At 39.6% G+C, this 13172-nt stretch overlaps 1 protein-coding gene across 1 annotated transcript in view; it reads right to left on the bottom strand.

Moving 5' to 3' along the window:
• Positions 1–13172, bottom strand: part of PRKCE (protein kinase C epsilon) — a 340355-nt gene that overhangs the window by 128855 nt on the left and 198328 nt on the right. The window contains exons 3-7 of the mRNA XM_075863215.1: positions 12265–12424; positions 7278–7312; positions 5375–5460; positions 3126–3255; positions 1702–1844 (exon numbers count right to left, since the gene is read on the bottom strand). Of these exons, the coding sequence (XP_075719330.1) occupies positions 1702–1844; positions 3126–3255; positions 5375–5460; positions 7278–7312; positions 12265–12424 (554 nt within the window). The remainder of the gene's footprint in view (positions 1–1701; positions 1845–3125; positions 3256–5374; positions 5461–7277; positions 7313–12264; positions 12425–13172) is intronic.

Genomic DNA, 13172 nt, shown 5'->3' with positions numbered 1-13172 from the left:
TTCACTTATATGTTGTAACAAAACCTCAGCTGTGTCAACCCATGGTCTCTGTGGGTACTTTCCAACCTCTAAACAAGAATGTTTTCCGATACTGACAGCAAGTCCAGAGCAAAAAATTGGTGAAACTGATTCTGGAGCGCTAATATTCTATAAATACGAGTGCTTATGACCGCCTTTACATCTTTCATACTTACAAATATTTTAGGCCCAACCTCTTCTACGCTTAAAACCGCTAGAAACACCGATTTTTTTAATGCAATTTGCATAAACCTTGCCCCGCTTGCATGCTGGATTACAGGACAGTCCCACGAAAAAAGGGTCAATTGCCAAATATGCCCTCCCAGGTGAAACCAAGAGAAGCTGCCAAGAGCCGAAGGGACAAGGGGAACGATGACGCCCTATACGCAGTACGTTTTGGGTGCGCCACTGAACCCAAAGGCAGATTTGCTGTGTTATTTACCTCACAAATAATTTATAAAGATACGTCGAAGAAACAACTGAATCTACATAGAAGAAAGTAATGGTTCCACATCTAATTTTTTTTTTCATGGAACTGTGACATTTGTTTTGTAAGATCTCTGATCTAGTCGGACCCCGTCTCACGCTCTTTCCAGGACACAACATTATTTATACTTATTAGGAGCCATTCTCTGTATTAGGGCCGTGCCAGCCATAGAGTGGTGTCTAATGCCGCCTGGCATGCCACTGTCCCGTGACTCTATTAAACAGAGTCTGGCTGGGGTTCTGGCTTGGAGAGGATGCATGGCGGGTCCAGGACTGTGGGAATAGAAACACGATACTCTTGATGGCCAATTATGATTTCGCTGTCCCAGACAAGTATTCTCTTCCCTCCCCCGAGACCTCATTTGGATTCGGAGACCCACTCAGGGTATATATTCTGTTACGAGGTGTTACTATAATGATATTAGTCGTTGATTATTTATGTGAATCTTGTCAAAAAGGTTAAATTGTTATTGAAAAAAAAGAAGAAGAATCACCAATAGATACAAGTGCTTAAATGATCCTCTTCTGACGTTTTATATCTGTATATTGGAGCGTGGAATAGAATAAATATGGCTCCGTTACTACACCCAGAGATCGTCACCCAACTTTACCAAACTTCTAAATAGCAAATCTGCCTTCTTACTGTAAGCAGTGATACATGTCCAGACCCCAAATTGCTGCTCAAATACACAAATTTGGCATTTACTAGTATAGCAAAACTCCGGCATCTGATAATCCGGAAAATCTGATTATTCATCAATTTCCAACATAGAACAGTAAGATAATGTGGAGACCACACCAGAAGCAAAAAAACATAGCAGAGAAGTAATAAGGAAAATCGTCTTATTAGAGGATATTTTGTGTTACAGTATCATTTTGGGCTGTCTTCCTGAAGGTTCATCAGGTCCTATTGGTGCCAAATTAGAGGAATTTTTCGGCACCAGTGAATGGCAAATCTAGTTCAGCAGAAATAGAGGCGCTCTGGTCCCTCTTATTCCAAGGTATAGAAGATACTTTGTGGGCATAGACCAGCTTTGCCGTTTTTTCCATGGGGCCCCCTCTACTCTATGTATGCACCGATTTCCCATCATCCCTACATTGTAGGGTCCTTCGTATCTGTACTTGTGAGGAAACTTCTTCTATTTCATCATGGTGACTGTAAGATGGACTAGTCTTTGTATAAACATAAGGATGTACCTTTTTCCTCCTCTGGCCTGCGGCTATGATTTTATCCGGTGTAACTCCCAGGTCGGCCAGTACTTTCGCTATACCTCGGGAATCCACTCCACAGTTTGGTGCTACATTAGATTCACAGCGTCTATGTACGTTCATTTTACAAACTGGGGAAACATAACAAAGATGAAGAATATTGAGAACATGATCTCGTAGTTTATAAGAACTCAACATAAGGAATCACCCCCTCCAACCTTTGTAAGTTTGCGTAGCCAAAGCCAATGACCCAATCCAATCTATGGGAGTTACGTAAACAGCTGCGGTGGGAACTAAACCTATCGGACATTTATAGCAAAGGTTGTGGATCTGCAATAACGGTCTATAGTGGGAATACCCCTTTAAGGCTTAGTTTCATCGAAAGTGGCTGTTATTTCAATAAATAATAAATGGGAGAGATAAGCAGCTGCCAGACCCTTATAGCACCCCTTAACTCTGGGAGAATATGACAGTAAAGAATATAACCTGTCAAATCCTTGATTCCCCTGAATGTAGGCAAAATCTATAGGATCTGTCAACAGAAATCTCACCTTATAAAACTTCTATCTACTGAAATCTAACAGCATCAAGCTTAGTACTTCATCGCCCTCTAGTGGCAATTCATGAAATGAAATCATTCTCCATAGTAAGAGTACATTACATTTGACAGTAAAATAACCAAACTAAAAACAGTTCAAAGTTTGCATACTGGAAATAGTAAATCATGGGAAAAAAATATTTGGAGAATAACAGCAGGAAAGTTTGTGTTTTTTTTTAGGTACTTGTTAAATTAACTTCAATTTCGCTGTGACTTACTATAAGAAACTCACCCATTCTATAGCAACAGACTGCAAACTTATTTTATCCGCATCTGAATTATTTTAAATGCCAAGAGTAAGACAGCAGTCTATGACTTCAGATGCGTACATGTCATCTCGCAAGAAACAAACATATTGACACACACACATTCATTGCGACGCTGCATAGATAGCTTCTCCTGAACATATTCTTAGATCAGAATCTCTCCCTTTATGAGCAGGAGTGTTCTGATAATACAGATATAGGTCTGCAGGGAATTTAAGCTCCTTACTATTGTTGGGGACCTAACGCATCCATACATTACACAAATAGCCCATTGATTTCAATGAGAACTGTGTAATGCTTAATTTCCCCTGTGGTGGCGCTGCAGGAAAATTGAACACTCACTGATACACGCGGCTAAAAAAATGCAAAAAAAAAAAAAACGCCATTAGAAAGGCACATGAGACTGGCAAAGCCTGAGAAATGTGGGCACTTGCTTTATTAAATGAACTGGTGCCTCCATATCAAATCTTTTTTTAATGTATCTCCAAGAAATGGCAGATTTATAATCCCCGTACAACGCTAGAAAGACACAAGGTTTATTCTCTCACCTTTGCATTGTAAACCTTGCCTCATAAGACCCCATAATAATGAACCACAGTGATCACAAAACGTGGGTACTTTGTAGTTGTGGATGCTAAACTTGTGCGGCATATTGACACTGAAGCGTTGGGAGCCGACCTGCCAAGGAGAAACAAAAAAGGCAAAAATGATTACATGGTTTTCTTATAATTCTCATCTAATCACAAATAAATCTGGACTTAGAAGACGCAATATCCACATAGCAATGATGAAATAATCTGTGCAGTCAATTGATAAGATTAGGATGGATTTCATGTCTTTAGCCCATACAGATCTGCCAGGCGACCTCACTCCATTTTATTATACAGATAAGTTCCTAAGTTGCTACAATCATAAGTCTAACTTTCTCCACTTATTTTTATTTTACCTGCTTAATACACGTCACTGTAATTAAAGGGGTTGTCCAGGATTAGAAAAACATGGCTTCTTTCTTATAGAAATAGCGCCACACCTATCCCTGGGTTGTATCTGGTATTGCAGATCAGCTCCATTGAAGTGAATAGGGCTGAACTGCAATACCACACACAACCTGTGGACAGATGGGGCGCTGTTTATTCAGCCCCCAATCTCTTTGTGTATACCCCTTTTCAGACAAGGAGCAGGGGAAAATCTTCAAGTCTATGGCCAGCTTAAGTCTGTATAAATTGTCCAGAAAAAAAAACCCAAAATATGTTGCCAACTTTTAGCACTTAAAGGGTTATTCCCAATGTAGACATTTATGGCATATGCAGAGAATATACCAAAAATGTCTTATAAATGCGTTGCCCCAACTCTGGGATCCGCAACTATATCAAGAACGAAGGTCATTTGACCCACGCTTCTTCCAGTGAGGCAGCCGCTGGCCGCCGATTCCAGTCAGGGACTAGTGTATGCCTATGACTCTCTCCGTTCTGTTCTATGGGAGTTACGAAAAAAGCTAAGCAAGTGCTGCTGAGATATTTCCATAGACTAGAATGGATAAAGGCCCCCTCCCCAGTAGTTTCAGCCTGGTATTGGCAGCCAGCGGCTAATTCACCTTGCAAAATGAGAATCGTGTGACCCCCCCCCCCCCCTCCACCGTTCTTGATATAGGTGCGGGTCCCAGAGCTGGGTCCTGCATTGAACAGCCTTTTATGGCATAAATTGGGAATACCCCTTTCAAATATTTTCCCAGATCACAAACTCATCTTAGGTTACCTGCACAGGAGAACATTTAATCCCAAAATATTAGGATAAAACAGGTAAAGATTTCATCGGAGGATAACAGGAGACTAGTGGTTGTTCTTTGGGATTTTATAAGTTTTCACATGGATCTTCAGCAAAACTGATCATTATAAAAATCAAACAAAAAGTTTGCCATGAAGTTGGCGCTATTACCTGCCGCCCAACATCTGTACCTGGTTTGTCCTAATGATTGAGTCTAATTAAACCAATTTGTAGATATTATCCAAGATTTTAACATTTCCCACGATACAAGGGATTTTTATGGTAATATCTATTCATGTATGACGTTCTCAAAATGAATCACAAAACTTATTGGAACATTCGAACATTCATATAATATGTCTGGTTCACTGGCATAAGTACCATGGACACAAGGGTTGTGCAAGTGGTGCGGTGGGGGAACCCTTGTCTTCTGGGAAGTAAATCTTGGCATCCTAATAGGGTGCCCATTTTATCTTTGCTATGAGGACCCTTCTCTTCTATGAACCCAACTGCTCTGGTCAATATAAGGCTTCGTTCACATCTGCGCTAGGGCTCCGTTCCGTCTGAGCTTTCCATCGGAACGGAGCCCTGACCGACACATACGGAAACCATAGGTTGATTTCAATGGTGACGGATCCGTTGTGTGAGGGTTCCGTTGCTTTGATGGAATGAATAGCGCAGTCGACTACACTAATGATTCCATCAAGACGACGGAACCCTTGCACAACGGAGACAAACGGAAACCATTGGCATCGGATCCGTCACCATTGAAATCAATGGTCATGGAAAAGGAAACCTATGGTTTCCGTTTGTGTCTGTCAGGGCTCCGTTCCGATGGAAAGCTCAGACGGAATGTCGGAACGGAGCCCTGGCGCAGATGTGAACGAAGCCTAAAATGTGTTTTTTATCTGACATTTTTTTTTCCTAGCGTCACACACAATGAACAAACAATAAAAAATGACCAGAAGAAGAGATGCCACATCAAAGAGATCTTCTCATACAAAGCTTTAGCATTTTGGATGTAAATATTTACCTCGTCGGGAGTTTCCTGTTTCTTTAGACCGGCGCACTTCGTTATTATAAGCTCGTGGCATCTCTTGTGAACGACGCAAGTGCAAACTGTGAACCGAGAATAAAAAAGTCACGATCTCTGGGGCCAAGATCAAAGTCACGTTATACAATTCTATTATTTCTCCACAAAACGTTCAGATATTTCATTATTGATGTTCATTAGTTATAAATGACATCCTCATTGGGGGATAAAATATTTACAGCTTCAGGTAAGCATTATATTATCCTGTACTTTTATATAAGTGACGATAAGAGGCAAACACTGAAATCATAGGACTCCACAGCAAAACTCAGAGTGGGCCCCACTCCCCACTGAGATAATATATATATATATATATATATATATATATATATATATATATATATATATATATATATATATATATATATATATATATATGAGATGGATAGATTCCACTAGGGGGAGCTGACTGCAAATTGATTTATACAGCTATTATTTGCCTCAATGGGAGCTGTAGAGATATGTATACAGTGAGCTCCCCCTAGTGGTGGTTACAGGTAGCCACTATGATGTGTCACTGCAAGCATGGGAAACAGTAGTGCCGGTTCCACTCCCACCACAGGCTATACCTCTATAGTGAAGGTACACCACTGGTGTCTATGGGTAAAGATGCATAAAATGCTAATCCACCCAGCTCAAAATAGCATAGAGTATTTCAGCAGCAGCTCGGGTCTATTCACACTGTCATCCCGGGCATAACGTGATTGTAGTGTGAATTTAAGACTGCGTAGGCCTTGCTAAGAGTCTAGTCACTATGTGTTTGCAGTGTATGTCGGAGAGTCCTCCCGCCTATTCCACTGTGTAAACTTTAAAGGCTATGTAATCCTTTGAAAGGGATTTTGTTTTTGTTTTAATAAAAATGTCAATCAGTGTGTTTGGTGAAACTTTATAATTTTTTTTTTTTTTAATTCTTTTTACTTTTTGAGATACAGCTGCTTTGTATTCTGTCTACAGAGCAGCTGTATCGTTTGCTATTACCTGAATCCGTCAGTCCTGCAGACCTGACGGGTTCAGTGTCGGTGGGTCCTGCGTGTCAGAGATCCACCTGTAATCTATCACATCTGATGGATACCACGTGGATCCTGCGTACCCACTGTCACTGTATCTCAAAAAATAAAGTTAACTTTTAATAAAAACTAACCATAAAGTTGGACCAAACACACTGACTGACATATATATATATATATATATATATATATATATATATATATAAAAAGGTCCCTTTACATAACCTTTAAGATTTACTTAATTCCGTCTATAACTGAGTCCCATTCATGTGAGATACAATGATGTTGGAGCAGAAAAGAACACGCAGAGAATCAGATGTCTATATAATAGTATTTTCTTAGATATGCATTTAGTATATCATAGGAGTAAATTAAGAGTGGATTTAATAACACTTTATATGCTCCTAGGCCGAATATCTTCCAGCTGATGTGCAGGAATGGTGTATATACTCTCCACCAGACACTTTAATTGTAGGCTGAGACTGGCAGCTCTTCATACTAGACAGACAGTAAACACAAGCATAAAAAGCAAAAGCCATAGACGGGGCAGGCCGGGTGGAGATAAGATACTCAATACGGAGCATGAGAAATAAAAACTGGCAGACACAAACATTTTCCACCCTGTTCTTGTCTCAAACCAGTATAGTTTACAGAGATGAGCCAAGATTTCACAGAGAGCCACTCGCAGGATAGATAAACAGACATGAAATAGATAGATGGATAGATAGATAGATAGATAGATAGATAGATAGATAGATAGATAGATAGATAGATAGATAGATAGATAGATAGATAGATAGATAGATAGATAGATAGATAGATAGATAGATTCTTACCTTGACATTGGTAACCCTGTTTCCCTATAACACCCCTGCAAATAATAAAAATAAAATTATAAGCACAATATAAAATAATCCCACCAGTAATACATATCTAATAAAGAACACTGGTTACAGTTCTATACGAGGACATGGAAGGACATGAGTTCCAATTTTGTGACATAAAAATTATTTTGAAATTCCAAAATTGATACAAAATATTTTATAATACAAAATTCATAACAGAACCTAAAATTACCTGACGTTTTCACAAAAATCTATTTTGTGTTTACAAATAACCTGCACAATATATGTGACTGTATGATATCATGTTTTTAGTTTTGTTTACTCATACCAGAAATAGCACAAACAGTATTTAATATAAATAAGTTTTTACATGGCAGTGTGTTATGTGTTTTCCAGGATAATCTGTACTTACTTGAGTTACAGTCTGTATTATAGTCAAAATCTGCATTCACAATTCTGCAGGCTTCAGAGCTGAAATCTCACAGCATTGCGGGCTCAAAATCTGCACAGAATTTGCTCTGGTGATTTGCATTCTGTAAAGTGTTGTACACCAGCCGATGTACAGTATTCTGATGTCGAAAAAACGAAATGCCCCCCTCTACTCCGTAACAGGAACTTAGCTAAGCTATATAGGGCATGACAGCCAGCAGAGTTGTGAATGCAGCTCTAGATTATAATACAGTTCGGAACTCTAGATTGGATGACTGCAAGATAAATAATGCAATGTACAGGTATGCACAAAGTAACTTTAAGGCGCTGTTCACACACAGTTTTTTTAAACTTTTTTTGCCGCGGACATTGCGGCAAAAACTGCGGCGAAGAACGGCCGAAATTGGCTCCAATTGTTTTCAATGGGAGGTGTAGGTGTTTTTTAAATCAATGGGAGACGGAAAAAAAACGCCATGAATGGCCGACGCGTTTTTTCCCTTTGCCTGTTGAACAAATAGGTAAAAACACGTACAAAAAACACCTTGATAAAAGCGTCAAAAATTGTGGCAAAAAAAACATGTCAAAAAACACATGTGGAATTTTCTTCCTGCAAAAAAAACTCAGTGTGAACAGGGCCTAACTGTTTAGGTAGATTAATTCTAGTTGTAAACGGTAAAATTATGCTCAACGGTAAAGATACCCGTGGCTCCTTACTGAAAGAGTAGCATCATGAGATGCCCAGGCATTTGCATATGTCATGCTCTTCTGGAGAGCATTTCTGTCATTTTAACGCCACTTAATAATCATGTGCCAAAGACAAATGGGAGAAGAGTCCAGGCTATTTGTGTGGCATAGGATCCCAGATATTAGTGAATGAAAATTTAATTTTGTGTTATAGTCTCCTGAAAAGTCTGTTACGAGTCTGTTGGAGCAGCTTTTCTTAGAACTCTGCATTATGCCATTCCTCTGTTAATCTTCCTGAAAATGAGTGTCAATAGAGTATGTCCCCCTACACAGTCTGACACCATCAACACTGATTGGACAGTGTCATAGTGAGTAGGGAATGGTAACACTCACTTGTCAATTTATTTATACAATTCCATGTAGAATAACTGAGGGACAGCACAATGCAGAAGTCTAAGTATTCACCAAAACAGACATGTCAGGAGAGGTAACAGAACCTCCGTTAGACACTCATGGGAAACACCACTCAATATTTATGATATTTATGACACTTTTACATGTTGTTCAGTAGGAAACAATGTTTATGTAGATTTTATACTTCTGCAAAAAAATAAAAATCAATCACCAGATAAGCAAAGAATAAAAGTAAATACTTCATATAAAATAAGAGGATGTGTTGAACAGCACAACATGCCGCAGGGTTTTCTGGAAGACCCCTTTGTTTTTAGACACTTGCACCCCCTTTCTAGTCCTCATCTGAGCTACCGAGAGGAAGTTTGCAGCATAAAGAATCATATTTACTACCGCAGACAATGCAGGTGACCCCTCTATCCTCTGTGTCAGTTTATGAAAAAGGAAATGCTGCAACTGAGATATTTATAGGACATAATGTGGAGACAGACCTTAAAGGGACACTACAATGAAAGGTTTTTTTTTGTGTTTTTTTTACTTTTAGGCACAGGGCATTGTCTATGATTGATCATATTACAATGACATTTCATGTTAACGCTGTTTCCCTTAAAGGGATTTTCCCATCAGAGACCCGCACATATCTCTAGAATAGGGCCCCTTAAACCCCGTTGCAGCTTTTTGTGTCCATGCTGACTCCCAGCCACTTACTGATTAGATGGTTGGGAGTTATGGAAACACCGTAGCTCGCTGTTCTCCATAACTCCCAGAGAACTGAATGGTAGTAACGGAAACAGCGTAGCTCCGCGAGTTACGTTGTTTTCGGAATTCCCGACCATGTAATCAGTAAGTGGCTGGCAGGCAGCGTGAGCACAAAGAGCTAGAACGGGATAAGTATGCAATTAATGATGGATGTGAGGTCTTTAACTCGAGGATGCTGCTGTTTTTACTAACTCTCATGTATCAGCACAGCTTCATTCCTGAACTGCTTTCTCCTTTTACAGCCCATGAGGGATCTCTTCTCCCTTGTGCTGACAGAGGCTGACGCTGGGGAGAGTGCGATTTCTCCCTCACTTCCCCTGCACAGTCTGTCTTGGGTTCTCTCCTTCCACTTTACACTGATACACAGCCTGTGTGATCCCTCCCCAGCAGACTGTTGTGTATGCGCTTTTCTTCCTATCTACACTCTGATACTCACAGCCTATGTGATCTGCCCTTCCTAAAGACTTGGAAATGTTCTCTCTCTCCATATTCTGATCTGCCATGTACAACCTCCTTCCACTCCCTGCTGCTATCTCTAACACTAGGAGGAGGGAGTGAGAGAGCAGATGGCAGGAGCAGTGTGCTGTCGAATCTATGTCAGAATCAGCAGCACAACCAGCTATGTACAGGAGTAACACAGACTCTACAGCAGCAAAATGTGAGGACATTTTTCATGAAGACTATTTAGAAAGTTGCTTTCGTTTAAGAAGCAAATGCACAATAATAACAATGTCAATGCAAATATTTTCATAACTTTTAAATTGTGGTGTTTATTTTTTTCATTACAATGTACTGGCATTCATTTATATGCCAATACATTAGCCTATGTACAAACAGTACACAGGCAGGTGTTAGAGCCTACTTAAAGAGGCTCTGTCACCACATTATAAGTGGCCTATATTGTACATGATGTGATCGGCGCTGTAATGTAGATTACAGAAGTTTTTTTATTTAGAAAAACTATCATTTTTGACGGAGTTATGACCTATTTTAGCTTTATGCAAATTACTTTCTTAATGGACAACTGGGCGTGTTTATTTTTTGACCAAGTGGGCGTTGTACAGAGGAGTGTATGACGCTGAACAATCAGTGACCAATCAGCATCATACACTTCTCCCCATTCATTTACACAGCACATAGTGATCTAGCTAGATCACTATGTGCAGCCACTTACTCACATATTAACGTTACTGAAGTGTCCTGACAGTGAATAGACATCACTACCAGCCAGGACGCGATGTCTATTCAGAATCCTGACACTTCGGTAACGTTTGTGTGAGATTTACAGCACAGCAAGCGTAATCTCGTGAGATTACGCTGTAAACTGTCATTTAAGACGAGATTATGCTTGTTGTCATTAAGCCTCACACAAATGTTACCGAAATGTCAGGATTCTGAATAGGCATCACATCCTGGCTGGTAGTGATGTCTATTCACTGCTGTAATCTACATTACAGCGCTGATCACATTATATACAAGATAGGGCACTTATAATGTGGTGAAAGAGCCTCTTTAAGTATGAACTAACAACAAGCAATATGACCAAACAGCCCTGGGGTCCTGCAATGGACCTTGGGTTGTGTCTGCTCATACATTGTATGGGCAGTGATTGTGTCACAGAGATTCCCCAGCTCCCTCTATCTCTGCCCTTGTATTCCCTGATCTGCAGTAATTGGGGCATTCAAAGCGTTATGAAGCAAAGATCAGGTCAATTGGAGTCAGTTAGCATTGATATAGTGGTTGTGTCTGTGCTATCAGCATAACAAGCATTCTCTACTGCCTGCATGGCACTGTACTAAGCATGCATTTCTATAAAGCGTTTTAATAGATCATGTACAGTGTGTAGATCAAAAAGGTTTTATATGTGCTGCAGATCCTAAAGTTTACCTAACCTTTCAGTAGACTTTTATCAGTAAATTCAGTAAGTGAACATTTAAGAAGGGGGGTGGGAGTGGATTAGGAAGGAAAAGAGGAGTCTGATAAGTGGAGAAAAAGGTATTATTCTTAATAAGATATATGACAAATTTTCTTATATTCTCTTTTACTATTGATTTCTGGGGGGGGGGGAATAAACTTTTAGGTACTCTTTAAAGTACAGGCTTCAACTAAATCGCATCAAAAAGTGTATGCACAATTCTGCTGGCTAGCTTCCAGTAACAATGCTGGTTCAGGTACTGCACAGAGCTTGCTCTGTTTTTTGGAAAGTATCATCTTTACACCACAGACTGTACATTAATCTGCTGTAGGAAAAGCTAACTTTCCCAGAATGAAGTGCAGAACAGAACATTGTATTTAAAGAGCACAGCAAAGCTACCAGGGGTTTGTCTTGCCCTGCTGCTGCCGATAGAAGTCTGTAAAGAGGGGAGGAGGGAGAAGGAGCAGAGAAAGAGAGGATCTCATGGGTTTGTGCAGTGTTGACTCCATGGCAACCAGAAGAATGTATCTGAGATACAGTATAATACAGACTGTAATGAAACGTATTTACAGCGTAATACAACTTTTTATGTAGAGCTTATCCGTATATAATATATACGTACAGTACAGATTATGCAGTATGTTTTTTATTATGAGGACAGACTGGTCTATCTATATACTGGACATGATCTACAATACGATAACATACCATCAATGCTAATATATTACAAAAAAGACAATTGTGTCGTAAATGGATAATCCCACATACAAGCCCTCTCACCATATAAAATCTCTGCAGTGTGAACAATACGTAGGTTGTCTAAGGTAAGTTGCCATAAACTTGTGCCCGTTTACTTGATGAACCCTACGTCGTACAGCTCCCTGCCTCTTTCTGGGCCCAACTCGTTCTCTGAATACTCGTTCTTCATTTTCTTTGGGAGCTGAAAAGAAAGAAAATTAATTTAGCACAAATGTAAAACTTCACATAGTAATAACATTAAATCTATTTTTGACCTCATTTGATCAATCTAGAAGCGACTCTATTATGCTGACCATAAACATGAGAAAAATACCGGCTGAAGCAGACGATTTCAAATGTTTTTCCCAATTGTCAGCTATTAATTGGTCATGTTGTTCTATAAACAACCAATAAACAACAGCAATCTGTAATAATTAATTGTTATATAAGTTGTTGTTTTTTTGTTTGTTTTCCCCCCTACTGGATCTGGTGTTTTTATGTGTATGGTTGTAAATATTTGTGATTTAATCGGCCAAAAATACAGTCAGACAACCAATTAAAATGGCCAAATTAAATCTCATGTCTATAGACAGCGTTAGTAGGGATGTGACTAGTAAAACATTACAATATAGGCTAGCATTAATTGGAAAATAATTTATCATGATAGAAGGTAGAATTGTTTCAAGAAGTAACAGTTTTTCTGGATATTATCTATTGACCTATCTCATAGCTGTGTAATATATATCTTTTTTTTGTCTAGCTATTTATGTATCTATTCATTTATCTCATATCTTTCTATGTATCTGTTACGTCTATGGCCGTGGACCGTCGTCCTGACACCCTCTGACGTCCGCGGCCATGGACGAGTGAGTTCCCGGCAGTATCTCCCTCCTGAGAGACGCCGGCACTGACTTTCTGGTTCTGAGACTGTCTCCCGCAGGGCCCGCGCG

This window comes from Rhinoderma darwinii, chromosome 4 (assembly GCF_050947455.1).
Source record: "Rhinoderma darwinii isolate aRhiDar2 chromosome 4, aRhiDar2.hap1, whole genome shotgun sequence".
Taxonomy (NCBI): domain Eukaryota; kingdom Metazoa; phylum Chordata; class Amphibia; order Anura; family Rhinodermatidae; genus Rhinoderma; species Rhinoderma darwinii.
This window is presented reverse-complemented; position numbering and strand designations above follow the sequence as displayed.